This window comes from Aptenodytes forsteri, unplaced genomic scaffold (assembly GCF_000699145.1).
Source record: "Aptenodytes forsteri isolate BGI_AS27 unplaced genomic scaffold, ASM69914v1 Scaffold72, whole genome shotgun sequence".
NCBI lineage: Eukaryota > Metazoa > Chordata > Aves > Sphenisciformes > Spheniscidae > Aptenodytes > Aptenodytes forsteri.
The window spans coordinates 6,086,409-6,114,117 of NW_008796193.1; the positions used below are offsets into that span (position 1 = coordinate 6,086,409).

General features: G+C 45.1%; 1 protein-coding gene across 1 annotated transcript in view; it reads left to right on the plus strand.

Annotated features, from left to right (window-relative positions):
* Positions 1–27,709, plus strand: part of LOC103906180 (calcium-activated potassium channel subunit beta-2) — a 160,728-nt gene that overhangs the window by 124,715 nt on the left and 8,304 nt on the right. Inside the window, exons 2-4 of the mRNA XM_009288035.2 lie at positions 17,804–17,914; positions 24,412–24,582; positions 27,106–27,301. Coding sequence (XP_009286310.2) covers positions 17,804–17,914; positions 24,412–24,582; positions 27,106–27,301 — 478 coding nt within the window. The remainder of the gene's footprint in view (positions 1–17,803; positions 17,915–24,411; positions 24,583–27,105; positions 27,302–27,709) is intronic.

Sequence of the window (27,709 nt, forward strand, 5' to 3'; positions counted from 1 at the left end):
AGCTCTCGGTTGGCTCCTCATCCATCCCCAGGCAGAGCTCCATGCACTCCAGCTGGTCATTGACATAGAGGGCAACACCCCCTCCTCGTCTTCCCTGCCTGCCCTTCCTAAAGAGCCTGTATCCCTCCATCCAACATTCCAGTCATAGGAGCCATCCCACCACGTCTCCGTGATGCCAATAAGGTCGTAGCCCTGCAGGCGTGCGCATGTCTCTACCTCCTCTTGTTTATTCCCCATGCTACGTGCATTTGCATAGAGGCATTTAAGTTGGGCCCCCGATGAAGCTGTCCTACTGGCTGGAGTTCCTTTGTGCTGCTCTTCAGGCGCTCTCCTGCTGACCTGTGATCCTTTTGAAATCAACCCAGGGGAGAGTACAGGAGCAGCACGGGTATCTGCATACATGTGTTTTCCATGGCTGGGCAGTCTAATTTTGCACCCATGGTTTTTTTTGAGGTCAAGAGAAGTTTTGACATTAACCCTGCTTGTTGGGTTTGCTGAGCCATTTTTCATCTGCCTTGGTTGCCCCTGAAGCTGCCGTGGGATGGGATGGGATGAGGCTGAGCCAGCCACGACCACCAGTCTTTCAAAGTACATATCAGCCAGTTCATCAGTTCAGGATTTAGGCTGATGACCGTATGGTAGGCTTTGGGTCATGCCTATCCTTTACTGTAGTGCAGACAGCCTATCTTGAAAATATTATTTAAATTCTTCTTCAAGGCCTGACGAAGACCGGGAACCCCATCTGCTCAGTGCTGGGTACAGCAGTAAAGAAAGGCCACCTCCAGCCCTGGACAACTCACAGCTTGCTCCAGTTTCATTTCAGATGTGGCCCAGCCAAAAACATAAAGGCAGGTTCAGATTGAGTGCTGCTTCATCCACTTCAGTGCATTACATCTTAACCTACAAAGTAAATCTCAGTTGTGAACAGCCATGCTTTGCTTGGCTTTAAATGAGGAATGGCAACAGCCCAGTATTCTGAGGAGAAAAGGTCACAAAATATGTACAATTTCATCACATCTATGTGTATACGAAAATATTAGGAGCTTGCAAAAAATTACAATAATTATCAGCTGAAAAAAATTGGTTTAGCTTGGAAGGCTGAGTCCTTCAGGAGAAGTTCAATAAGTTTTGCCAGCAAGATTTAAACTTTTCCTAAAGTAAGGAAATAGGCTCCATTGCAGTCCCAATGCAGTAAAACAGACATAAATCTTATGCACTGTTTCTGTGAACATCTGATGTGAATGAGCATTGTTTGTACTTCAGTTGGCTCATCACAGAAATCAAGCGCCTCCTCTCCCCATAGGCAGCCTCAGCACACCGGGAACGTGAGTAAGCAGGAGTTTGGCACCAGCCTGAACCTCAGAGCACCTTGATACAGCCACATAGACACAGACAAAGCCAAGCATCTGCCGTGACTGCAGAGGTCACAGGACAGTTGCTTTGCTGGTACAAGTCAATGCAGCACTGCCGAAGTTGGCAGAGGTGCCCTGATGGACACCAAACCTGGGCAGTAAGTGCCGAGAGAACAGATCGAGGTGGGGGTGAGAAAGAACAGAGAGTGGGAAGAGACAGAAAACGCCAGACAAATAAGAAAGGAAAAGAAGATCAGGAAGTGACCTCAGGTTATTGAGCACAAGATTTAAAAGAAACAGGAAAAAAAGCACTTTCACAGAAAACATAAGTAAATTGTGGAGCTTCTTGGCAGAAGACCCAGTGGAGGTGACAATGGAAGATGGCTTGGGACAGAGGTTAGACCAGCTCTGAAACCTGCCAACCACAAGATCCCAGGAGGGAGCGTGAGGTCCCACAGGCTAGTTACAGCACCCATTGCGTCTTGGTGCAGATCCATCCGTACCTGCTGTTCCTCACATCCATCCCAAGCACACATCAGCAGGTGCCCGGCACCAAATGGGGTGGACCTGGGCTGTCACCTGGCACCGCTGCTGCTTAAATGTCTTCCAGGAGGGAGAAGCAGAGGGCAGGTCAGAGGCTGATGTAATTCAGCTCCACTGAAATCAAAATGGACATCAGGACGCAGCTAAAGGACTGCTGAACTCAATGCTGGAGGGAGGGGAATGCCGCTGAGTTTCATACGTGGTCCAAAGTGCACTGAGGGGAAGAAAGAGAGAGGTTAAAGGTTTAAAAAGCATGTTGATAAAAACCCAAGATATTGTCAAAAAGTTAACCGAAGCCAAGATTTAGCCAGATCTTCTCTTATTTAACCTTCAGCGTGAGATCAGGTCTCAGCCTTTCTATTCTTGGTAACAGCTGATGAACGCAGTGTAACAAGGTATTAATAAACATCTGCCCAGCTCTTAGATTAATATAGGGAAGAATTAATGGAGACCTTAGCACTTTCATATTTTCTAATTATAGCAGATGACTTTATTTATAGAAATAGTAGGAAGAACGGAAATTGTCACTGACACCATGTCAATATACGTAATGAAATCCAATCATTTAATTGCATTACATTTGACTAAGGAGTCGTATCAATAAAAGGCCCTCCTTAGTCAGAGCGGTTCAGTGGTCGGTACATACTTCGTGTTAGAAAGCTATTAAGATTAATTTTTTTTTCAATGAATCATTGGGAAAATAAGTCATCTCTGACATACCTATTCCTGTGCATCTGACCCCGAGAGGGACAGGGCTGGGGGGCAAAGCTTTCCATCGGGAGAGGTGAAAAGCCCTTTGCATAGCTGTCTGGTTTTCATGCTCATTTCTGGACACCCCTTGCTTCCAGTCCCCAAAGCATCCAAAATAATAAAATAACACCCAGACTGAGCCTGTGCCATATTTCATTTGTCAATAGCCGCAGCTAAACTGGCTCATGCATCAGCTCTGCTTCATGCGGTGCCCTCCTCTCTACCATGATAAAGTATCACCAGTGCTTCTGTGGGAACAATATCATACTATACTACTGAGATAAATAAAGCACAATTTTAAACCTTGATATGTTTATGCCTTCTAAGAGAGGGGGAAAGGCCTATAAAACTCCCGCTAAAGGAGACACGGCTGTTCAGATCATTTGCAGCTTGTTAGTCAAACCCTGAAGCCAGTTTTTATGGGGAGGTACCAGCGTTGGTGTTAGAGAGCTGCTGGGGTTTAAGCAGGCTTTGGACTGACTGTGGCTGTTTCTCAACATTTTAAAATACATTCCATAATGTTCAGTTCAGGCAAGCAGCTACGGAAGTTTGGATCTTTTCTCCCAGAAGCAGGGAAAAATAAAATAAGGCTACAATTATGGTGACAGATGGTCTGTTACACACAGAGCATTGCTAGTAATTTTGCTCCTTGCACATTGAAGGAGGAGGTCTGGACTGATGCTGAAGAGCCAAAAAGTCCTCTGGTTCTCTCCTGTTCTTCCACAACAGGAAGTGTCTCCTAATCCATTCTGATCTTCCAAAGCTATCAGTCTGAATTAATGAAAACAGAGCAAGGAAATGTTACTATTTCTATTAATTATAGAGGCAGGTTTGTGCAATAAACAGAATTCAAATCCCTACAGCGCTGCCTAAGTACCTATAATTCAGCTGCTCCGCTCACAACTGCAGCATCTTCTTCACATTGTTTTACAAATTTGCAAACCTGAAATCAGCAGCTGTGTACAGTGTGATGACATTTAGTTTAACTACGGGAGATCTGATCTGCTGAAATCCATGGGTGGTCCTCCAGTGCTGCTTTTCACTGCGATTGCATTACAGCTCCCAAAGTACTCCTAGATCAGCTCCATGTTTTCCACAGAAGTGAAAATACAGATGCTTCGGAAATACTGTCAGTTACTTATTGCAACTGCTGGTGCTCTTCCAAGTACTGCCAAGCTAACACTTGGGGTGATGCTCTTTCAGAGACGAGCAGAAAGTGGGGCCAGGGCACTCCTGGAGCCAGCCTGACGTTCCAGGTCAGTCAGCTGGTTTGTATTTACTTGCAGGGTACATGGAGTAAGAACCCACACGTGGATATCTTTGCTCAGTGGCCAATGCTCAATACTTGCGTACCCCACAGGAATTCATTTTGTGCATCAAAACCTGCAGAAACAGAACTGGGTTTGCTGTCTCCTAGTCAGTCCTTCCTCTCCCACCACCTTAACGCCAGGGTTGGTGTCCTGTGGTAGGATTGACGGTAGCAATGCGTTGGATGAGCATCTTCTGTCACGCTATGGGATGTCAGACCAAGCCTGGGACTAGAAAGCCCCCGAAGGAGCTGGCTGCCAAAAGCACTGTTGCTCCAGCAGTGATGAAGGAAGCGAGAGCTTTCAAGGGGGCATAAAGGGAAGCTGGAAGGGTGAAGAGTGATAGTCATTCTTGTTCCATTCCAGCTTTCCACCTTCCAGATTAAATAAACTTTGCTTTTCTCTGCACCTGAGTGAGAGGAAGCAAATTGCCTATTCCTAGTTGGCAAATGTGTTTGATAGCAGGGCTCCCACCACCAGCTCAGAACTTTGCACCAGCAAGCTGGTCTGACTGGGGAGCGTTCTGGAAATGGAAATACTCCAGTAGCAACATTTTGCAATAGCTGTAAGGTACCAATAGCAGATCACTTTTGATGGCAACATGTTCTGATAGCAAATTACTCCACCAGGATAAAGAAAAAAAGAAAAGGCACTTCCTTGGGCTATAGTGCAAAGGGTTGATTTTCCATGTACTTATATATCCACAGCAGTGCTGCTGGTGTTACATTTTAAGCATCTGACCCAGGCATCTGAGTGGAAAGGTTATAAAATGCTTGACTTTGATTGAATATTGGACTTGAATTTCCATTGTGGTAAAAGGTGAAAATAAATACAAACAGTGTGAAGAAATCAAAAAGCTACTATTGGACAAAATGTTCCACATCATTTTTTAAATCTTTACAGATACTGAAAAATCTCTTTTTTGGCTTGCCTGAAGGTCAAAATTCAGTTTTTGAGCATTCTTTCAGCAGGGATTATATTTGAATACTGAACCTCCTGCCAGTTTAAGGAAAGCATTTCTTAAATTACATCCAACATTAGTCCAGCTGTTAGGACTTCCCAAGGGACCACAGCAAACTGAGGAAACGCTTTTGCTCTGGTGCTGACAGGTTCTGTGGCATTGCCCTACCACTTTGCTTGCTTCTGCATTCAGCTCCTGACCTCGCTGAGGTAAATAAGAAGAGAATCAAGTACCTGGTCTCCTCTGAAGTACGTATCAAAGAACATTGAAATGATAGACTTCATTAAGCTGGTACATCAGCTTTAAAAGGAAAAAAAAAGCTGAGCTGGGGAACTGACAACAGCATTTCCAGTGTAAGGAAGAGGAGCAGGTGGGAGTGAAAGTTATATTTTACACCCCATGAAATAAAAATACAGTCCATATTACAGCAGCCTCTGATAATATTTTCTGCAATTGAATTACTACTATCAAATTATTATGGGAGGAAACCTTCTGAACACATTAGGAGGAAGACTACCAGCTTTTATTTACCTACTACACTGTATTACAGCAAAAGGCACACAAGTGTTACAACAGGACCAGCTCAAGTCACCTGCCAGGTGTCAGCTGGTACCTTAACAAGTTTTCCCACAGGTATGTTTGCTTAAATTGATCTAAATAAATTGAAGAATTCGAATGTCAGCTTTTAGTTACAAGATAGGATCTTGAGAATATCTACATGTGAGAAAAATTTTTGGTTAAACTTACCTTAGCAGCCTCCTCATTCACAAGCTACGCTGTAAAGCACCTTAATAATGAGATACACACCCACTGTATCCCGTGGGAGGTGGAAATGGCCTTCAAGACTTCAAGGTCAATGTGGAAACACAGCTTTTCTGCATTTTGATTTGAATGTAATTCACATGATTACTGGGGCTCAGGGATTCTCAGGAGAGACAGAGGCAGGAAGAGCTTTCATAAAAACATCAAAAAGGGTGAAAATTAACAGGCAATTGTTAAACTGCCCTAAAAAGTAGAGAATACAGACATAACCCACACGTCCTGATTTTCAACATCTATTTCCTTGTTTCATTAATGGCAGTATCGAATGCTTAGTAAAAGCCTTTTGTTGTTGGGAAGAAGGTGGCTGGAGGCTGGCCAAATGATGGACACCTTATAGAAAAAGACCAGAGAAGGTAAGATGGTACAGGTTGTATCTGGTGGTAATTATTTGAACAAGCCCCATCCGCATGGCACGCAAGGGTAGGGGCAAGCTCTTGCTCTCTGTGCAGGCCTCTAGCATATCTTCAGTGCACGTTTTAGCAGCCAGAAGCTGCTTTTAGTCTCCCATGTGACATTTGGCATGTCAGGACACTGAATTTTGTCTTGATCTTGATAGTTCCTGTCATTCAGCAACTGCTGAGTGGCAGCTGGCTGGCATTGGCAGCACAGCCCTGCTGCCCAGAGCAAAGCTGGAAGAGTACAGGGATGATCAATCCCAGTGAGGTGCCACGGGGCTCTCCAGCTGGGGAGTGTCCCCAGGACAGAGACAGGACATTTGTCTGAGTGTCACTCCTTGATGGTGAGGAGTTTTGTGCCTACAGCAGGTGAACTGCTTCCCGCTTTGTGAAGTCCTTCATATTGCAAGTGCCGGTCCCCAAAGGGACAGAGGAGTGGGGAGCGGGATGGCCGCTGAAATAACGGGATTTGCAGAGTGTAGGGACCTGAAGTTAGGACCTCTTCTGGATCCGCATCCTGCCCTGGTCATCAAATGCCTGACCGCTGGGCAGCAATGTAGTCAGGTGAACCCACCTATGTAGGAGCAGCTGTTCAGTGCCAGACTTCTCACTGACTTTGCTAGAAAGGCAATTCTTTCTGGCTATTTTGCACTTGAACTTCTGTACTGAGGTGGGTATCTTCCAGGAGCTACTACAAAATAACTTCCCACAAATGGCCCAGCAACCAAAAATCTATTCCTGCATCCTGACAACTTCAGTGTGTTGCCAGCACACAGTTTTTCTGCCACCTGTTCCTTAAGGCAGTTTTGCCCAGCACTGTTGAAAAGGAAAACATTCACTGTGCCCTGGGGGAAATGAAGTGTGGAAGTCCCGTTATCACTGACAGAAGTTTTGCCTCTAATTCCCCATCTGCTCTTCTGAATGTTAACCTACGGTATTGGCACATAAGCTTAAATGATAAATAGGGATTCCAAATAGAAAGCAAGAAAATAGTCAGATAGGCTAGTGGTGTCTGCAAAAATGTGGTGTGGGCACTCATGTTTCAAAAAAGGGAAATTATAGGACAAAATAATGTTATGTCGATTGAGGGAAAATGCTAGCACAGAATAGAACAAAGTAATGTGTCAAAACCAGATTTTTTTTTTTTTGATCTCTAATCCATATGGGATCCTGCACAACTCTTCTTTACTATTCTTATTGTTATTTGTGTTTAGCAGCCAAGTAAAATAACACACGAGGCAAGAAATCTGAGAAGAGAGTAATAATGTGATGCATAGTGTTAACTCGCTGGTTTTGGAAATATCCATTTATCTTGGTTAAATGAAAGCTTAGCCCAAGTACTAAGCCAAGTAATCATGATTAGGGAGAGAAAAAGACATTCACCTCCTTGGAAACTCAATACTCTTCAACAGTAATAGCACTGCAGTGACATTGTTTGAAGCTGGACACTTGCTGTAATTAATATAGATTATTGCCATATGAGGAATAGAAGCATCTGTGCCTGCTCCTACCATTGTTTTCATTTCTAGACCAATTATGAGACCAAAATACATTGGGGTTTTGTTTCATGGACATGACCCCTTCGCTGTTCAGAATGCCTTGCTGGCCTCAGAGGACTGCAGAGATTTTTGTTCTCTTTGTTGGTTCAAAACTGCGTAGAAGGCAAATGTACACTGTTCTCTCTTATAGAGAATTTGTTTTTGTTCTTTCTCATCATCTTTTTTCCTGGCTCTCAAGAAAAATTGGTTTTATGCTAAAAAGTATATTACAAGAACACATCTATAAAGAAATTCACAAGCTCTCAAGCAATTGGTTTTCTAAGGAGGCTAAATCTGCATCTGTACCATCCAGTGTATCATGTACTGAACTCATCCACAAAGCAGGTGATTTAGTGCTTACACTGATTTTTTAACTAATAGACTGGTGCAGCACTGTACATCTTGTCTGTAGACATCTCTCTGCATTCAAAGGTCCTCCAGCAGGTCCAAGAGACCAGTCGTGAGGGAAGCACAACAGCCAGGCAGCTGGAGACCCGAGCTCACGCTCCTCTTGTTCCTCCAATCTAGTAATCTCAGACATTTAGTTCTCAACTAACTGTTCCTTGCATATGCCAGCAGATTTAATACAACATCGTTCATTGACAGCCAGGGAAACTGAACCAGCACATAGTTAAACAATTTGCTTGAACTTCCAGGTCACACTGGCAGGGCTGATCCAGCACTCCTGGTCCTCTTCCCTGGCCACTGTTTTGGATCAGATCTTTTACTAACTTGCCTGCACAAATCCAGTGCAAAAGCTGTTGCCTGCAAAGGCAAAGTAGCTTTACACCGATACCCAAAGCAGGAAGCCAACCTGCTTACTGGGGGAGCAGTGCGGGCTCGTGGACTTGGGCACTGGTCTGAATCAGGGATGAAGCCAGTGAAGAGCTTGTGCAAATCACTTACTTGCTCTGTGCCTCAGTGTTACACCTGCACTTTTGCAGTATTAACAGACATCTCTGCATAATGGTCTTTAGTAAGGTATGACATGTGAAACCTCAGCAGTGGGCTAGTATTCATGCTGACTGCCCGCTCATTAGCAGTGCACGCGTTCAGCCAGCTGCAGTCTGCTACACCCTCGTAAAAATTAACAAGCAGACCAAATGCAGACTGCTGTATTTTGCCACAGAAAATAAAGTCAAACAACAGCTAAAATTGGGGAGGGGGGAAAAGGGGAGCAGAGAAGGCAGACCAAAGGCAACATAAGAGTCGTATTTATTTTTTAATCCCATCTCTTTTAGTGTCTGTGATGAGCGCTGTAACTAAAGGAATCTAACTGAATTAGAATTTCAATATGTCCTGAGCAGATTGGAGCTGTTTCCATTCATGAGCAGCATGTCCCAGCTGTAATTGCCTGCTTGCTTATCCACACAGCTCTTTACAGCTAATCCAAATGTGGACTCAAAAATAAATAGTGCCAGAGCATTCACTTCCTGCTGGGCAGTAGTTTTAGCTCGCCTCTGCCTTTGCTTTGTTCCAGCTGGTGCTCTCCATGGCACGGTGACTGACTCAAAGGAGATAAAAGATGATTGACCCGCTCAAGGAATTAGGTGGGAGAAAAACCACTCCTGCCATATCTGCCCTGGCTGTTTGTGCTTTTCCTCTGGGTGCTGCTCTGTGTCTGTTTATCTTTCTCTGCCCTCACCTCTCTCCCCAGCCACATTGCTCGTGTGATCCCTAAGGGCTGCTGGTGCCCTCCCTGTCCCTAGCAGCACATCACTCTTTGCCTCCCTGTGCTCTCACCCGCAAAAGCACCATCAGGGTTTTAGCACTGCTTTCCTGAAATGAAACACTCTCTTCAGGGATATTTAAAAGCTGTGTACTTCTCAGATCAGATCTTCTCTGGAGGGGTGTAAAGCTGAGGCACAGCTGCACAAAGCTGGAGCTGTAGGGGATGTCCCATGGATGGGACTTGGCTCTTCCCCAAAACAAGGCTCTGCCTTTGCTCTCTGACATGGGAATCTGTATGTGTCTTGGCTCTCCTCGCTGCATGGAAGGTGGTTGTCCACCATCTTTTAGGCTATTTTCTCTACTACATCCACAGAATTCCTGGGAGACTTTGGCCAAGTCTCAGCAGCCTCTGTGCCTCTGTTCATCACCTGTAAAAAGGCAGTGCCAACACCTTGTAGCTTCACAGTTTGGGGTGTAAATCCCAGGGCCCTGAGATGACAGTGGGACATATGAGCTGACTCAGAAGCCACTTCACTTCAGCATAATCAGAGGAGTCCAGCTCCCACTGTGCAACAAATTATTCTTAAAAATAGCCTTTTTAGTATCCAAAAGGGCTTCCTGTAAGATCTGGTCAGGTGGGTACCCAAAAAATCTCAGCTGGGGAGAAGGTCATTCCCTCTTGATGACCATCAAAGAGACTGACTTCAGTGTGGAGCTAGAGCTGGAAACACCTCCCAGCCCTGGGAGGAGCAATGCAGCAGTGAGCCTCCACTTCGTCTCCTTTCTCGCACCCTCTCTCCATTTCCCACTGGGCTTATCATGGCATAATCACAAGGCACAGAGCACCTTCACTGCCACCCATGTGCTTTTAGCCAGCCAGCCTGCTCCGAGGCCATATAGCTCTTCTGGTGCAGTGCAGTACCTACAGTGATATATCCCTCTGCAATTACAGAGAAGTGTGCTAAGATTTAGAGAGCATCAAGTGAGGTAGTGCAGCACTTTCGCTGCCTTCATTCTCACCCCCAGGATCCTTCCTCATCAGTGTAATGCTACCTGGTCTTTGGCAGAGCAGATCTCCCCATAAAACTGTCCTGGCTCAATTGACTAGGGGCACGTTGCAGGGGGATGACCCAGCGCCTGCCACTGCTGCACCCCCTCCCAAAGCCAGCCCATTTTACAGGCAGATTGTGCCCTTCTCCGAAGCCAGAGAGCAGCTGAGATGATGAATATAGTGCTTGTCCAATGTGTCACTTGCTATGTAAATTCAAATTCGGCACAGGAAGCCAAAAATGTTTGCAGAGTCCTGACAGGCAAAGGGGACAATTATCCTCAGCTCTTCCTCACAAACTTTGATCCCTGGTGACTGCAAGGTGCCAAGAAAGGCATTGCCTCATGCTTGGATTGCAAATTCACCCACACCTAAATATGAGGATGGTAATAAGGGCTGGCTCTTCACTAGATGCTCTGCTACCTGGATGTGGCCTGAAAATGTCCTCTGCCAGGTACAGTGATGGGACTAGCACATCCCTTGTACAGATGAGGAAGCTGAGGCCATAGCGTCAGACTGCTCTGAGGTGGCCAGAAGGTCGCCAAAGAAGACAAGTTGGGACTCTCTTGCTTGTGATGATAGACAGTAGCTCCCTCCTTTGTAGCTGACCTGGGGACACAGGAATTTCTTCAAAAAGTTGCTGTTTTGATCAGCTAAATCAGAATAATTAAGACTAACACAGTACAGCCAGAGTGAGTGAAACAAGTCATCAGGGGGATAGTAATATGTAGGAAGAGCCACTGGGAAAAAAAAAAAAAAGAAGAAAAAAAAAGCTACCACAGAGCACCAGGTCCTTCACGGCTCGCTCATACAGCCAGAGTGAGTGAAACAAGTCATCAGGGGGATAGTAATATGTAGGAAGAGCCACTGGGAAGAAAAAAAAAAGAAGAAAAAAAAAAAGTGGAGAAAGAAGTTAAAATTTAAAGGGTTGGGAAGAATAAAGACTCTAAAGTCTACAGCCATGCTGTGTGGGCTACTTAGACTCGTACTAGGCAGGTAGATCTTAGGAAAGGGGAAGCCTAGGGATGACAGGCATCATTAAATGGCAAGGCTTGAAAGTCTTTTCAAAACAGAAAGCCAACACTGGAGGAAAAAAACATCATGAGATGGAAACCTGGAAGATTTAGATGTTACTTTGGAATATTTAATTTTAAAGTGTAAACATACTGCATGTTGTCATGTAGCAAAGAGGTATAGATACCTCAGCCTTTCTGAATATCTCTCTTACTCCTGTATATACTGGGGAGAGGAAATTAACAATCGTAAAGTATGATTTGAAGTTAAAAGAAATTTTGGCTTCGAAAACAAAATCAAATGCCATTGTGTTCCACACACAGCTAAGCTGCATCATCATGTGATGGTTTCAGTCATTACTGGCAGCCCCGTTCTCCTCCTCCTTTGGACATGGAGTGTCCTAGACATGCCTGTACCATGGGAGCCCAGCAAGACCGCCCTGGGTCCAGGGTGTCTCCCTCATTCAGCTCAAAAACTAGATGGAGACCTCAGCTCTGAGCTCTGGGGAGATTTAGGAGAAGGGCCAGAAACAGAGGTGAATTCATTAATGAAACATCATTAGCCATCAGGCTTCCTAAACGCTTGTCAATACATTAACACCAGCTGCCCATTGTTCATTTTTCCCTTGCCATAATGAGAAACCCCAAATTCAAGGTCATCTGCCAGCTGGGTTAGTCAGTTAGTACAGCCGGAGCTCCTGAGATGCTCCAATGAGAACAGTTATTTATGTCGCACTGTCCTGCACTGTGCCCATTAGCTTGTGGTACAGCAAAGTCCAGTCATGAGGCAGAAATACAACGTTTGATATTGCTGTTGCTGCTTCACAATTTAGTGTTGCTGCTGCCAGAGCGTTAAATGTTCCCTAAGTGGTAACTGTCTTCTACTAATGCAGATGCATTTCTTTTATGAGTTAGCTTATTGCTGTTCTTCTTGGTCCATGCTTGCTGTTCTTCTGTTGTGGCCGCAGACAAGTGGGATTAGGGCAAGCAGATACTGTGCTCAGATGGAGACCTGCAGAGAAAACAGGTATTTTAACTACAGAAGAAGCACTGCCCTCTGAATTGTGTCAGAACAGGGGAATTGCAAACCTCCCTTGGTACATGTGTATTGGGGCTTCCACGTCACACCACGGCCACGGTCATAGCAAGTCTCACTCAGATACCCCAGGCAGATGCCTGCTCAGTTTTTACCACCTAGTTGTGTTTCTCCTCACCCTCTCCCTGGTGTAGCTCTGCTTCCATCTACCCCTTCATATTGCCATGGACCATACCTAGGAGTCAGAAACTTCAGGCGCTGGTTTTAGTCCTGGGTCCAGCTCTTACATTTTTTTAATATCGGGACTAGAAAACTCCCCTGGATCATCTCTTGAATCAGACAGGAGCATCTTAATTTAGTAGTTACCTCCACCACTCTGCATGGGAAACTATTCCACGCACTAAGGCACCTGAATGCCAGACTACCCAGCAGTCAGGCTATACTTTACATCAGAAATCCAGCAGGCCATTTTATTTATCTCCCATCCTTCATCACACAATACTTCTCCCTGTTTTCTGGCTCAGGCCATAGGAAAACATACTATGATCAGACATAGGCGTGGGTAAGACCTATCAGGGCATAAAGTCTAACTGTCCATATTCAGTAAATTCACCTCAAAGTGAACCACCATCCCCTTACAGGCTGCCTTTGATGCCTGGTTTCAGCCTCTTCCTTTTCCCATGGACAATGGTGGGTGGGACCACCCCAAAAAAAGGCTCTCCAGCCATGAGAAAGACCAAATATCTCCCATCACTCAGCAGCAGCCACCCTGTCTGTTCAAGAACTGGCCCTGACTGCTGTGTTGTGGCACAGAGAGAGGTTAAAAGGTTCACTAGTGGGAAAACTTCAGGGCTCACAGGGAACTGCCTCAGGTTTAAAATAATCCTCTGGCTGGGAAATGTTGGGATGAAGCATCCAGAGCGCTTGGCAGCATGGACAGTGCAGGACGTGGGTGTATTCAGACAAAGGTTAAGAGGTCAGTGATTATATCTTTAGGTGAATGTTCAGCTTTTGCTGGCTTCTGATGACTCATGGTGTCTTTTATGAGGCAAAATTAATACAAGTGCTTCTCTTTTTACAGTGGCCACATTGGCCAGGAAATGAAATGCCATAAGGAGAGCAAAGCTCATTAGTTTGGTGCCATAAATGGTTCTCCAAGGTCTCAGAAACCGTATGATTAACATAAACATAGACAGAGGCAATTACAAATAAACACACATATAAAACCCAGCTTTCCATCTAAAAATGTGGTCCGCAATATCCCTCTTTGACTGTTCACAGATGTGGTGACCTAGAGGTAAGGGACTTTTCATATAAATCATGACATAAACCAAAGCCTGAGGAAGGAAAGCAGCCAGCCCAGAGTGAAAGTGAGGACAACAGAGCACATAATATAGTTACCAAGGTACCAGCTAAGGATTTTGAGATTCACCCTCAGAATTACATCTTTTTTTGAGCAATTTGAAGCAAATGCTGCCCCAGCATGTTTTCTTCACACTGCAGTCCTCTCTTAGGTGGTTGCTGTTGGGTGAACTTGTTGACACTCCTTAGGACGGGGCAGAGTAGTTCTAATCTTATAAGAACTATCTCAAGTCTTCATGTTGCAATAGCTGAAAAAGTAGAAACCTTGTCAGGTTTTCTAGTGAGGTCCATAAAATTTACCAGAAGATAATGTTCAAGAGAAGGATGAGAATGGGGGAAGATGGGAGGAGTGGGTCAGCCCTGGGGAGACCCACTGTGTCAGCATCGCGGGCCCTTAAAGCTGACAAAGTGGCCAGTGCAAAGCAGTGAAGTGCCCTGGGCACGGGTGTACAGGTATTCATAGGAGATTGTATACTTTTTACTCTGCGTTTCTCTCTTAAACATTGTGCATTTATTCAGAATAGATCCAAACGCCAAGAACGAGGCGTTTTGTAAAAACCAAAGCATGGCCTCCTTGCCTGTCTCTGTGGCAACCACGCCGAGAGACAACTGTGTTGATGCTACACTGGGTAAACAATGAAGGCGACAGCAATGTTCAGGCAAAGTCAAGCAGAAAGCCCAGGGTCCAACCCAGCATCCTGACTCTAAGAGCACACAGCAAAAGTCACATCAAGTACAGCAGTTTGCTGGTAACCTGCCCTATAGGAATATCGCCTACAGACTCCTGATGGTCAAAAAGCAGCTTGAAGGACCTCTACTAAATGTTTTTTTAACAGGTATTGTCATGACTTTAGGTGCTCTGTCTGTTCAAGCGATAGTACAATCCACTTGTACTCTAAATGCCAGGCTGACATCCTGCAGTAATGAGTTTCACAGCCTGATTACTTGTTGCATGGTAAAAATACATTGCCAGCAGCTGACTCAGAGAGGCAACAGGCAAAAAAAAAGTAGTGCTACTTGTTTTTTCAGAAAAGAGAGAGGGGACAGGGAAGGAAGGGGGGGTTCACAGTCCTTCCTTGGGATTAACTCAGGGGAAGAGAAAGGCATGGAAGTTTGCTAACTGACCTGGTGGAGCAGGACATGGTCATGTAGGTTGTAACTGTTCTAAGTTACAAGTCCTCCAAAGGCCTTCAGAGGAGGGTCTTGGGGAGTTTGCGTTGTTACTGTTCTGCAAAAGGCTCTTACCTTACAGCTAACCCCCACCTAAAGGAAACATGGACTTTAGTCGCTTACATCTGACCTCTGCTGTGATGTCATCAGTGTAACAATTTTCCACAAAATTAGGCATGTAATGCTGTGTTAAATAGTGATGGTTAGCTTGGAGTGCCCGACTAATGAAGCAGGTAACGTTAATGCTATCACATATGGACTGCTCTAGGACACTGGCACTATAAGGGACTCTGAAATCACTCTGACTTTTTGGGGGAAGAAAGACACCCCTTTTCCTCCCCTGCCATCTCCTTGGTGGGACAGATCCCTCTCACCTAGCTCTTGTACCAGTGGTGCTCCTGCAATTTGCTCTGGAGCTTGTGAACCTGCTTCCCTGCCCAGGCAGTCCTGCCCAGGTGTCCCTGTTGACTTAGACAGGCAGCAGAAGCTGCTGATCACCTCTAATGTGTGCCCAAGTTTTGCTTAATTAAGAACAGACTCTCTAATAGCATTCACCACCATCTCCTGACAGCTCTGGGACCACTCAGGCTGTGGCAGCACAGCCAGCCAGGCTTTCCTGTCATGCAACTCACCTGTGACATCCTAAAGTGTGCAGTGGCAAATATATATATATATAAAAAAAAATTTATTTTCCAGCATTAAGGGGCTCAGCATGGGACGGGTCTCAGTCCAATATCCAATGTGGCCTCCAGGCCCTTGGATAGTTGCTCTGAGCCCTCCTGCATTGCTCGATGCCGAAACACCAGCTCATTCGGCGTAGGCTTGGCAGTCGCTGTTGTGCTGTCTGGGGGAGTGTAGGGGCGATCTTACATAGCAGAGTGAGGATTAGACCCAAGGCCCTGTGACCCAAATTTCTGGCCACGATCACTATAAAAACACTTCTTAGTCAGTGGCTCTATTGATTAGATCCTGGTAGGTGTTATTTCACCTTCTAAACTATAGTTATTTCAGGGAGAAAGTGCCTCTTCTTATTGCTTAATCCCCAATACTTAACTACAGTGGTTGTAAGGAAAGAAAAGACTGGTTTTTGGCTCTCAGAGCTGCAGTGATGACCAGAGTCAAGGAAAGGGTTCGGGGAGATTCCCCTCCTTCTGCCTCCCTTCTTTTGGGCCACCTTCTTGTCCAATTTGTTGTGCATGAATGCAGCACAAAAGCTTTGTCAGATATTACTGTCTGTTATTTCAAGCAAGCTCCCTGCCTGCAAGCCCCAGTCCCGAGCCAGCATCTCTGAGCATCGCAACAACAGGGAGCAGCAGGATCCCAGCAGGGAGGAGGTGACGGGGTCACCAGTTTGGCCAGTTCACCCAGTTTGTGAGTTTGGCCTGGGTCTGCGCCATGGACCCCGTGGTGGGGCTCTGGGCTGACTCCAGATGGAGAGCCCGGTCCCTTGGCACCCATCAGCCTGTCTGCATATGGATGGATTTTGACTCCTGTCCATGTCAGTCTTCCCCTGCAGCCACCTCTACAGGATTTAAGTATTCTCTCAGGTTCACCACTATGCAAACACTGAAATTATCCCTTTGCATGAGTATGTAGATAGTAACATCACAGACTTTTTCAGGCGAGGAGCACTGAGGAATTCATGTGCCTTCTCTGCTGACAGCATCAACAGCCGGGTTTATTTTTCAGTGAGCTAAAGAATGGCCCCAGTATATGAAAGACTTTGGCATTAAAGTATTTGGTATCTGGAATAATCTGGAATATTTTTTTTTCTTAAGCCTTTCTCTGAATGCAGTAAAAGCACAAAGTGCTGTGCCATGAAATAATGTGAAATACAGCCCTCACCAAGAAGGGCCAAATTTTCAGAGATCGAGATTTTAACTGAGCCTCACTAAAACCAGGAGCAGATTAGGAGGAGCTACGAGGGGAGCTGTCGCCCCACTAGCAGGTCCAATACAGCCTATGCTTCCAGCCTGGCAATGAAGTTACCATCTGGAAAGATGGTTGTTCACATTCAGTTGATCTAGGGTAACCAAAATCTGCTACAAATAACATAGATATAGTGAATGTGCCTTGAATCAGGGCAAGAGAGCAGCAACACTTCTTGAGATCCTTTCAACTCTGTATTTCTGATTCTGTGAGATCTAATTGAAGTACAGGGTTCAAATTCAGTTCTTAAAATGAAACCCCTCAGACTTTTCCCCTCGTCAGAAGACCCTGAGAGCCTGAGAGAAGGCAGCAGGTCTCATAGCCTGCTGTGAAACAGAGAAGCCCCTGGGCAGGCATCTAACTGGTCTGGTCAGATGGCTTTGGGACAGTAATTTCTCTGTGGGAAAAGACATCTTTGTCACATCAGTTACATTTGCACAAAATGCTGCATTTACGTCTCATACTTGTGCCTCATTCAGACACCTCTCTTTAGAGCCTCATCACACTGATAGCTGCCGTACAACCAATAAGCTGTAATGAACATGTGTGTGCTTAAACAATAGCCACTTTCTACCCCCAAAATACTGCCATAGGAACATTGGATGCAGCTATTACCTTTTCTTAAACTACCGATGATTTCTTGTCAGTAGTGCAAATCCTTTGCAGTATGGAGCATAGCTAAGCCTGATTAGCCAGGATCACATTTTACCAGTGGGGCTAATGAGATTTATCCTTCATTCCCACACACTGATCTGTCATGCCCATTGTTTTACATCTCACCTTGAGTTAACAAATGGTCCATCTTCAGAGCACACTGGGTATGGCCACAGGGGATTTGGCACGCTGGATATAATGTGGTCTGCCACATTGGATGGGCAGTGACAAAAATTATCCCTCTTCCCCCAGGTCCTTCCATCGTCCCACTGCAGCGAGCAAAGCCAACACTGGGCAACCCTCTAAAATGTTTATTTGGACCAGTGGCCGGAGCTCTACATCTTACAGACATGATGAGAAAAGGTAAACGGCATCTATGCTGATTGTCTTTTACAGGTTTTGAATTTTTAAGACTGTGGCCTGTAGCTTTTCTTCAGTGGTGGCACTGGAGAAGTGAGAGGGATGCAAAGGGTGTATCCCTCCTTGCCTTTCACACCCCCCCTGGCTACTGCTCCACCAACAACAGGACCAGCCGATGAGTGCCAGGGTTACCATGTGAAGCCAAAACAGAGTGGAGGGACAATGCCAGAGCCATGGCCAAAGTCTTCCTTGTCCTCAAGTCAGCAGCAGCACACCATGACCATCTCCGAGGTCAGCACACAGACATCGCACATTTAAAAGCACACTAATCCCCAGCCACAGGTTTGCAGCCCCAGCTCCAATCCCTGTGAAGCCTTTATGCCTTTTGCAGGTGTCCTGCTTCCAGCCATCAGCCCACACCACTCCCGCACCGCCCTCCAGACAACACACACAGTGCCTCCTCTCCCCCAGCCAAATCATTGCCCTATATAACTTTTACACATCTGGATGGTGCATTTGGCTGTAAGAGATGTTTTCTGTTTATATGCATGTGTGTGTGAGGGTGAGCCTGTGCGCAATACATTGCACAGTGCCTGGTGGATGACAAGCAGCTTAAAAGTGAGCTGATTACTGGTAGCCCGCCAGCCCACTTTACTGGTGTTGCTGGAGGGAATAGGCTGAAGGAGACAGAGGAATAAATGAGTTACTGGATCTCCCAGGGGAGCAGGGAATTACACAGAAGAGAAGGAAAGGGAAGGAGAGGTTTTAAGTCCACAGGCAAAGGCGGCACTCAGTTGGGAATGAAAGAAGTTAAATATCACTGATGAAAGAACAATTGTCAGTAATGCTCAGACTCATCCTTCCAAAATCTCTCTCCTTTCTAGTGAGATTTGCCAGACAGCTTGTCTTGTCGCAACCAGACACACTTCCCTTTCTTTTCTTTTCTTTACCCCTGCCCTCCCTTGCCTCCTCTCCTTGAGTTCCCCTTGTGGTCACTATTAAATGTAATCACAAAAAATCAGACTCGGGTGAAACAAAAACAGAGGTCAATGTATCCACAGTGCCAATTAGCAAAACACACTCTTCAGTTATTCTAATGAGACATTACTGCTGGCATCTGCTTGGGAAAATGCACTCATGAGTTCAGGCAGCAGAGCTGCCCTCAGGACGCCACGTCTCTTCGGAGACTTGGTCCATTTGCTGAACTTTTCTACAAAGGCTGCATAGGTGTTCAGCTCTTTTGATACTCTGATCCCAAGCAGATATCTTGAAGCCACAAAGGCCAGCTTGGCAGCAGGTTTCCATGGACTTTCAGTTGGAGCTGGTTATCTAACTGCCTCATGTACTTCTGCAAGTCTCTTTAATTGAAATTTTCCCCAGGCTAATGCTCTTCTGCGTTAAAACACTGTCATGGACAGGACGGTCCAAGGTCAGACACTTGTAGGAGATATCTGCCCACAAGTTGGGCTGGCTGGAAGCCATGTGCTGCGATTAGCACGGCCTTCAGCTCACACCATGCCCCACAAGTGGGACTTATTAACTTGGGCTGAGCGCTATGCTAAACAGGGCTCACCGGCACCTGGTCAGCTTAAATGCTGGGCAGAGCTTGTCCTGTCTGCCTGCAGAAATAGGGAGGTAGGGAGCTGTATCTCTGTACTTACACACCAGCCGTGGCAATTTCAGGTGCCTTTTCAAGCCTTCGGGTGGGTTTATTTCCCAGGTGGTCCTGTAGAGCTGTACAGAAGGAATTGTTCATACCCTGTGCGTGATTAATAAAATGCAGGAGGGAAAGGGAGGAAGAGAAAATGGAAATAGGAGAGTGCTGACTGCAGCCTCAGGACTGCAGAAGAAAGGTGTGAACACTGAGCAAGTGTTGCTGGTGGAAGAAACTCATCCACCAGCATCTGGCAGTGATTTTAACACGTGTAAGGTCACCAGCAGCATCACTGTATCAAACAGGCAGTGCATTTTAGAGAAATGACTTCCCTTAAATGACCCTTTCCTAGGAATTTTTGTTCTTTAAACTTCAGACAGGAAGATTGTCATCTGGGGCAGCAAACTTTTCACCTAACACATGCCACGACTGCTGACTTTTGAGGGGTCACACCATAATAACACCCTGTGCAGCAATGGGTCACTTGCTGTGGATAAATTGCCTCCTCCTGGGTGGGAGGTGTCTCTTCAGGAATCTGCTTTTGCAGGATTGAGCCCAAAATTGATGTATTGCATTGCTGTTTTAGACAACTGCTGTTTCCCAACTGCCACTTTTTAGGCTTTGGAAACTAGTCAAGCCCTCATTCTTTCTCAGCTGTCAATTATGTCTTCCACAACATTGTAAGCTTGGAAAACCAAAGCACTGGTTTTGTTTGGTTCAGTTCAGTCCAGTTTGGTGGGGAAGAGGGAAGGAATTGAGTGACTGTTTGTAATGATAGGAATCCTTCTACAACCATCACTGAGACTTTTGTGAGAGCTCCAGAGAGATTTCCTGTTGCCATAGCTCTAATAACAAAGATTGATGCAGCTAAATATACCCTGTAAAGAAAAAAGTAAAGAAATTGGCTTCTGAGCAGAAAAGTCCCTGAGCATTGGGAATTCTGCAGGTAAGATACAGGAGGTCTTTTGACCCTTGCATTCAAGGATTTCTGATATCAGTAAACACCTCAACATGAGGTAATTTGAGTGACATCTGCATAATAACTGTGATATCAGAGAACTGAATGAGAATTCAAAGTCACTCTGAATAATTCAGGCAGGCAGGTATCCCCATGTGACAAGCCTCATGACTGCACAGTGCTGGAGGAGGCAGCCTCCCCCTCAGTGCCACACCATGGTCCATTTGCAAGGGAATGAATCTGAGGGTAGGTAGTTTGTGTATATTAAAAAAAAAAAAAAAAAGAAATTGCAGGTGCTTGGTTATTCTAGATTTCCAGGGAGGAAACTTTGCAGTGTTCTTAGATCTACCCATTTTGGAGCAAAACAAGAACTGTTGTACTGGGTCAGAAGAAGCATTACTTTAGCCTTTTCTGCTCTACGTGGCAGTGGCCAGTTGCAAGCCCTTGGCATACCGGACCATTCCTAACACATGCCGATAAATTCATCATATCCCTGGAGCTGTGGAGCAGTCCTGCACCAGCAGAGCACAGAGCACATAAGATGCACATGGCATGCCTCATCCTTCACATAACCGAGTGCTAAAAGGCCACGTTCCTCATGATGGCAAAGAAAGGTTTTGGCTGCAGCAAATATGAGTAACTCTACAGAAAACGTAGAATTTCTTATTAAGGCCAGTACGCTTAAACCGGCACTGTAATTCTCCTTGACTGTCTCATGTTCAGGTTGAGTAACGTAACCTGGGCTGCCTAATTTCATCACACAGGTCCTCCCTAAGCATTCCTCTGGAGATCACGTAAGGAGCTGCTGACCACGTTGCAGAGGGATCCCCGCACTGCTGCTGTGCAGAGATATGGAGAGGGAAATCTCTGCTCTGTCCCCAGCAGGCATGGTCACAGCCGAGATTTCCTCTCTGGCAGCTGAGCCCGGGTAGAGCAGCCAGCCCATATCCTCTGAGCGATTTGGCAAAAGGAACACAGAGATTTAGCAGGGGAGAACTTCAGTTTGGAAACAATCAGGAAAGCAAAGACCTTTTGTCCTTGGAGGCTTGCTTTCTATTAAATGTCTTTGCACAGGGCAGAGAGACCCCATGTTCTGACAGCTGGGACTTCTTTAAAAACAAACAGCCCCCCTCGGTGTCATTTTTGGGGAGTGATCACAGGTAATCATAAGTATTAGATGGAGTCACCTAGATGAGTAGTGTCTGGGATGCAGTGATCTGTACTTAAACACACTGCAGCAGTCACCTGATTGTGGCTGTGCAGTCCTGGGATCCAAAATCAGCCGGCTAAGCATGGCGCTCTTCCAGCTCACCGAGCAGAAAGAGGTCCCTGGGCTGTGCCAAAAGTTCACACGTACACAAAATCTCCCTCACAGAGCAGCACACACGTGTGCAGGCCTCCGCTGCTGCTCCAGCTAAGGAGATGACAAGGCTGCTCTCTTAGTGGCAAAATATTCTGCACAGCGTATCATGTCCCCCAAAACCAGGGCTCTCAGGGGCAAAAACGTGAAGTCTGGTAATAACAGATGTTCCCAGTATCATCCAGAGCAAATTGGCACCTCCCCAACACAGACACAAGTGGGGAGGAGGAGGAGGAACGGTTACTCAGCATCTCTCCTGGGCTGCGTCAGGACCGGTGCATCATGCGCTGGCACGTGCCATGCCACCGCACGCCTTGGCGTGTGTTACCAGACTGACTCCTGGCAGGGATTCAGGAGAAAGCCCTCAGTAAGGTGCACCAGGCTACCACTTTCCTGTTGTTCGGGGCTTTGAATAACAAATATTTGCGAAAGAGCAACCGAACGACTGCTCCGAGTGTGGCCCCCAAGGCAGAGCTTTGTTTAGCTTTATTTACCATAGCAGGCGAGCATGGGAGATCCGCCTGGCAGGTGGTCACCGCACACTGTCCCCTTTGCCAGTCACCTGCCAGATAAATCATTCCTACAACATACCCTTCAGTCCATCCTTTTTTACCTCTCATTGCACATTTCTTGGCTCAAGGCCACATGGGAAGTATTTGTAACCATTCTCAATTAGCTATTTGTTTTTAAATTGTCCATTTGTATCCCTTTTATGTCCTAGCTGCTCTGGTGACATTAGTGAGCGATTGCACTGTTTCTGTTTTATGTCTACACGCTGACATAAGTTATGCTGTGTGATTGGTTAATGTGCTGGAACTGCATGACAATCTCTGCCTTCCTGCCTGCTTCCATTTGGGAGCAATGCAAATCCTAATAGCAGCTCTCAGAGTTAAATACAGTTTGATAAATAATAATAGAAAAGTAACATTAGATTATTACTCTACATTACTTCTTTAAAGGCAATTGCATCTGCCAGTTCACAACATATTTTTTCTCCCCAGCACCAGAAAAAAATTTGACAGGTTGAATTACCATTTCATTTCCAACTAGGAAAACATTGGCAAGCTTTAAAGATGGTTCTGAAGAGAAACCATGGACATCTAAAGATGTAAATTATAGTTGGATGAAGAAACCTCAAGGGGTCTTAGGTATGGGAGACTATCGACTGCAGTATCATCTAAGCAAAATTTTTCCTGTAAAACCCCACACCATATGTGCTTTTCCTCACTATGACTCATCATCTAAATACAAATTCAACTCCAGTTTCAGGGATTTTATGATTAAACCTATTTTCTTGTTTATACTGTGTTTATGTATGATTTTACATCTGTCTGAACTCTATTTCTTTGCCCCTATTGCTGAATGTAAGTTATATGGTTTGTCTGACACACAGCGCTTTTTTCCAAGGTTGAGTGAAACTTGGCAGTTTCAGCTTAAATGAGTGGTGGGTTTGCTGGAGCCCAAAGTGATGTTGATGTTGCTCACCTGCCATTTTGCAGACAGTAGAAGAGGAACTTCTTCCACGTGTACTACTATGTCCATGTTATGGTGGTGCCAGGGCTCAGAGGTGTGCGGTTCACATGCTTCGGGTGCTGCCTGGATGATTCAAAAGAACCGTAACAGAAAACACAGGAGATTTTGACCAGCCTCAGGTCTGTAAGTACATTTTAAACCCACAAAGTTTGAGTGTGTTTGAAATGTACTCAAATACTTCCTTCTTCACCATTGTGTCCTCATGACCCATTGAATCATCAAAGGCTCGGAGATGAAAGAAGGACTTATGGTTAGAAAATGCAAAGGACTCTCTGCTGAAGGGGAATGGTTTGTTGTATCTTCTTTTTTTTAATCCTATAACAAACAGCTTTGGTGGATAATTTTCTGCAAGGTTTTTCATTGTAATGAGTAACTGCGTTTCCAGAAAGCTATTTTATAAATAAAGTAAATAAGCTTCCAAACAAAAAAACCCACAGAAATCAATTGCAAAATCCCCATAGTATTTCATGGGCTTTGAGTCACACTGAGGGTGAAAAATTACCCAAGCCACTAGCTTGTAGGGAATCAAAAAAGAATGTGATCCTTTCAGATAATTTTAGTGACGACTTTCTTCAGGCTATTTTCTACATATGGTAACATAAGACCTGTTACCATATTCAACTGAAGAAAAGACACCTCATATAACTAAACATCTTCTAGTGGCCTAAGCTGGCATTGACAGGTCAAATTCACCTATGGTATAATTCAACTGAGCCAATGAAGCTGTACCAAAGAAGGATTTACTGAGCTGTCACAAGTGTCTAATTTTTATATTTGCTATAAGAGGTTTTTACCTTTTCAGAAATGGCTGTAAATTATTTTGGAGATGAATAAATTTCCACTAGGTCAGAGTGAATCCGATGAAAAAGGACACCTGAGGACCCTTAAGCCTTTCTCTCTCACGAGATGGGTATGGAGGTGGAACTACCCACCTTGTAGAGGGTTCATTGGTTAAATATGAACTTCACATAAGAATGTATTATTTTCAACCTCAGAAATATTTACCAAAAAATCAGGGATCATGATCTACTGGACAAAAGGAAAACAGTCACAGCCCTAAAAGCTGGAGAAGACCGGGCCATACTCCTCGGGCTGACCATGATGGTGTGCTCTATCATGATGTACTTTCTCCTGGGAATCACCCTGCTGCGGTCTTACATGCAAAGGTAATTTCATGATGGTTACCCTGATCTCACACTGTCTGCTTCAGCTGACTTCTCATGGCTTATTCCTTTGACTCTTTTTATTAAAGTTTTATAATTTTTCCTTTGGTCAACATAAACCTGATTCTCCACTTCCTTACCCCAATATAAATTAGGCATAACTACAGTGAAAGCGAGATGAGTAATACTGGCATAAGTGAGGGAAGAATTAGATCCCTGTTTGACGACATCTTGATCCGTAGGCTTTAGACTTGTCACAGTTTAACGCCTGTGTAATATCCGTATCAGCTGGTCAGCAGTCTGCTGAACCCTGTAAGCCTCTCAGGGGATGCTGCTTCAAAGCCCAGTCAAACTCAGGAGAAAACAGCAAAAATATTTAGCAGCCTCAGGAAACAGCACACTTTCAAATGAAGAATGGAGAATTAATTTGGGAAAGAAATCAAGCTGCTTTGTAGCATGTAGTTTTCCACGTAGGTTATTACTTTCATTTTAACAAGTGAAATCCTCCTGAAATATAGTAATTTGCTGAAAGTGAAAGATCGCCTTTCATCATTACTGCACTGCACTTAATTTTTCTGAGGCCTTCTCTGGCTTCCTTCTCTGCCACAGAGCAGAAGGTTTGGCCTGTGATTCATTAGCAGCATTTGAAATCACTTTTCAAGCACCAGCCCTATTTAAAATCCAGCCCAGGCTGTAATAAGACTGTCAACCATACTTCTTCTGCCCTGATCAGTGGAGTTAGAATGAAAACTGTGTAATTGGGGATCAAAACATTAGTCTGTTATGCCCAAAACCACCCTGAGGCAGCGGCCAATACCTGGCACATTTTGGTTTATGCACCACAGGCTTCTTCTCTAGGCATATACAATAAGTGCCTACAGTTAACTGGTTTGAACATCCTCAATTATATTAGTGTACCTGCAGGAAAATATTCCTTCTTGACCCTGCAACAATACGGAAAAAGTAGCGATGCCTGAGGATGAACTGTACTGATTTGCAGCATCTTATTTGTGCGATAAAGGTATTTGTCCCTTTTAAATCCCGGCAAAGTTTAGATTTTGAAAACAGAGATCAAGACCTGTTAAGTATCCAAGAGCATTTGCTTTTCCAAATTGCTCTCCCAGACCTTTCAGCAATATCAGGGTCAGTTGCAGACGCTGCTAAGGTCAAAATTGCTCATGTGGAAAGAGATGATTTATATTACAAACCATGTGAAAAATTGCCAGAAGATATCAAAACACCTACGAAGTATCAAATATTCCATCTTCACAAGTCCGTTGTAGGCAGGTGTTACTTTATTACCCCCATGCATGAATAAAACAGCAGTCAAAAAGGTGAAAGTGAGGAGAAGACAACCTAGGAGTCTTTGCTGTCACTTCTCTTCACACAGCCAGATCTCCTTAGGGGTTGTTCTCCTTTACAGACAGCAATACCCCTCCAAAAAAATACTGCCTGGGAAGGGAAAAAAAAATCCTTTCACTTGATTTCCCCCCAGAAATCATAGCATAATTTAATATAAATGTAAAACGGAATATACAAGCAGAATTACTGCCAGAGTAAAATACCAAGAAAATTAGTCAGAAATCTTTGATATCACTTACCATGTAAAGCCTTTTGTAGGTTTGGCAAGGGATGGGCAGACCCTCAGCCCATTCATGGGGAGGGGCAGGACAGCTGCACTGGGTGTGAGCTGAGGGGCTGAGCAGGGCTAAAGGGGAGCCCTGGGGTGAAACCTTTCTCCAAGACCATGAAGGGCCTCGCACAGAGCCCTCAGTGTGCCATTCCCACTGCTCTCGTTGCTAAGGAAAATACAGCTGTAGATTTTTAAATGCACGCAAGAAACCCAAGTGAACATTGCCAGTGCACAGCCAGGCTCCATCATTCCGGTTTTAGCCTCTGGTGAACGGGAGATAAGCTGAAATCCTCCAGAACGATTACATCACCTGGCTTAACTTATGGAAAACCAAGCAAGCTGCCTCTAGAAAAAGCTTTTCCACAGGTGGGACTGCATGCGGTACCACTTGTGTGTTAGTGTGTCTTCATGCATATGAATATACACACCCTGGTAATTCAAAGTTGCCCTCCCAGCCTTCACTTTAAATTGAACTGGACTTGGTGGTTAACCGTCAAGTCTTGGTCCAGCGTGTCCCGTCATGCAGCACTGTGTGTGTTGTGCTCTTCCCAGGGCAGGCTGCTCAGTTTTCTTCCCTGATATGTCTGCTGATTTCCTTTGGTTTCAAATATACCTTCTCCAGAATAAAAGTTCCAGTTCCCTTTTCATTTATACATAGACATAAGTGAATCAGGTATTTTTGTGCCCAAAGCACAAACTTTAGGTACTACAGAATAATTTAATCTGTCTGCGATGTGTGACGTGAGAAAGTCCAGCCTTTGCTCAAAGCTCTGCAACATGTATCATCTCCTACAAGATGCCCCCTGGTATATCCCTGATGGAAAGCCTGAGCTGTGTTTAGTGCTTATTGCCCATTCTTGCCATGCCCTAACGTCTCTTTTTTTCCTACTTAGTGTCTGGACAGAAGAGGCTCAGTGCTCGCTTCTCAATGCATCCATCACAGAAACCTTCAACTGCTCATTTAGCTGTGGTCCAGACTGCTGGAAAATCTCTCAGTACCCCTGCCTCCAGGTGTACGTTAATCTCACCTCTTCTGGCCAGAAGCTTCTGCTCTACCACACCGAGGAAACAATGAAAATTAATTCTGAGGTAGGAGCATGGAATAAAATTTCTTCCTAAATGGGTTTCTGGAGGGCTGCCTACCTTATTATACCCATTCCTCACTTTAAAGCAATACAAGGCTTCCAGCTCTTGCTTCCCTGGTAAATATGGAGCAGAGAAAGCAGAAATCAGTGCACAAACTGAGCTCACATCTCTGGAGGGGGCAGTTTTCCACCTCCATCCCATGCATAGAGCGCTGCCCATCCTGCAGAGGATGGTGGCCCCGGGGGCTGGACCCTCCCTCATCCTTTGCCAGTGCTTTACAGGTGCAGGCTAGCACTGAGCACTTGTCACATTGATATCCTTGTGGAGCTGTGGACAAGTCACTTCCCACCCGGATATGGCTCTGCATGATAGCGAACACCCCTAGTGATGTACACAGAGCATCCGCGGCAG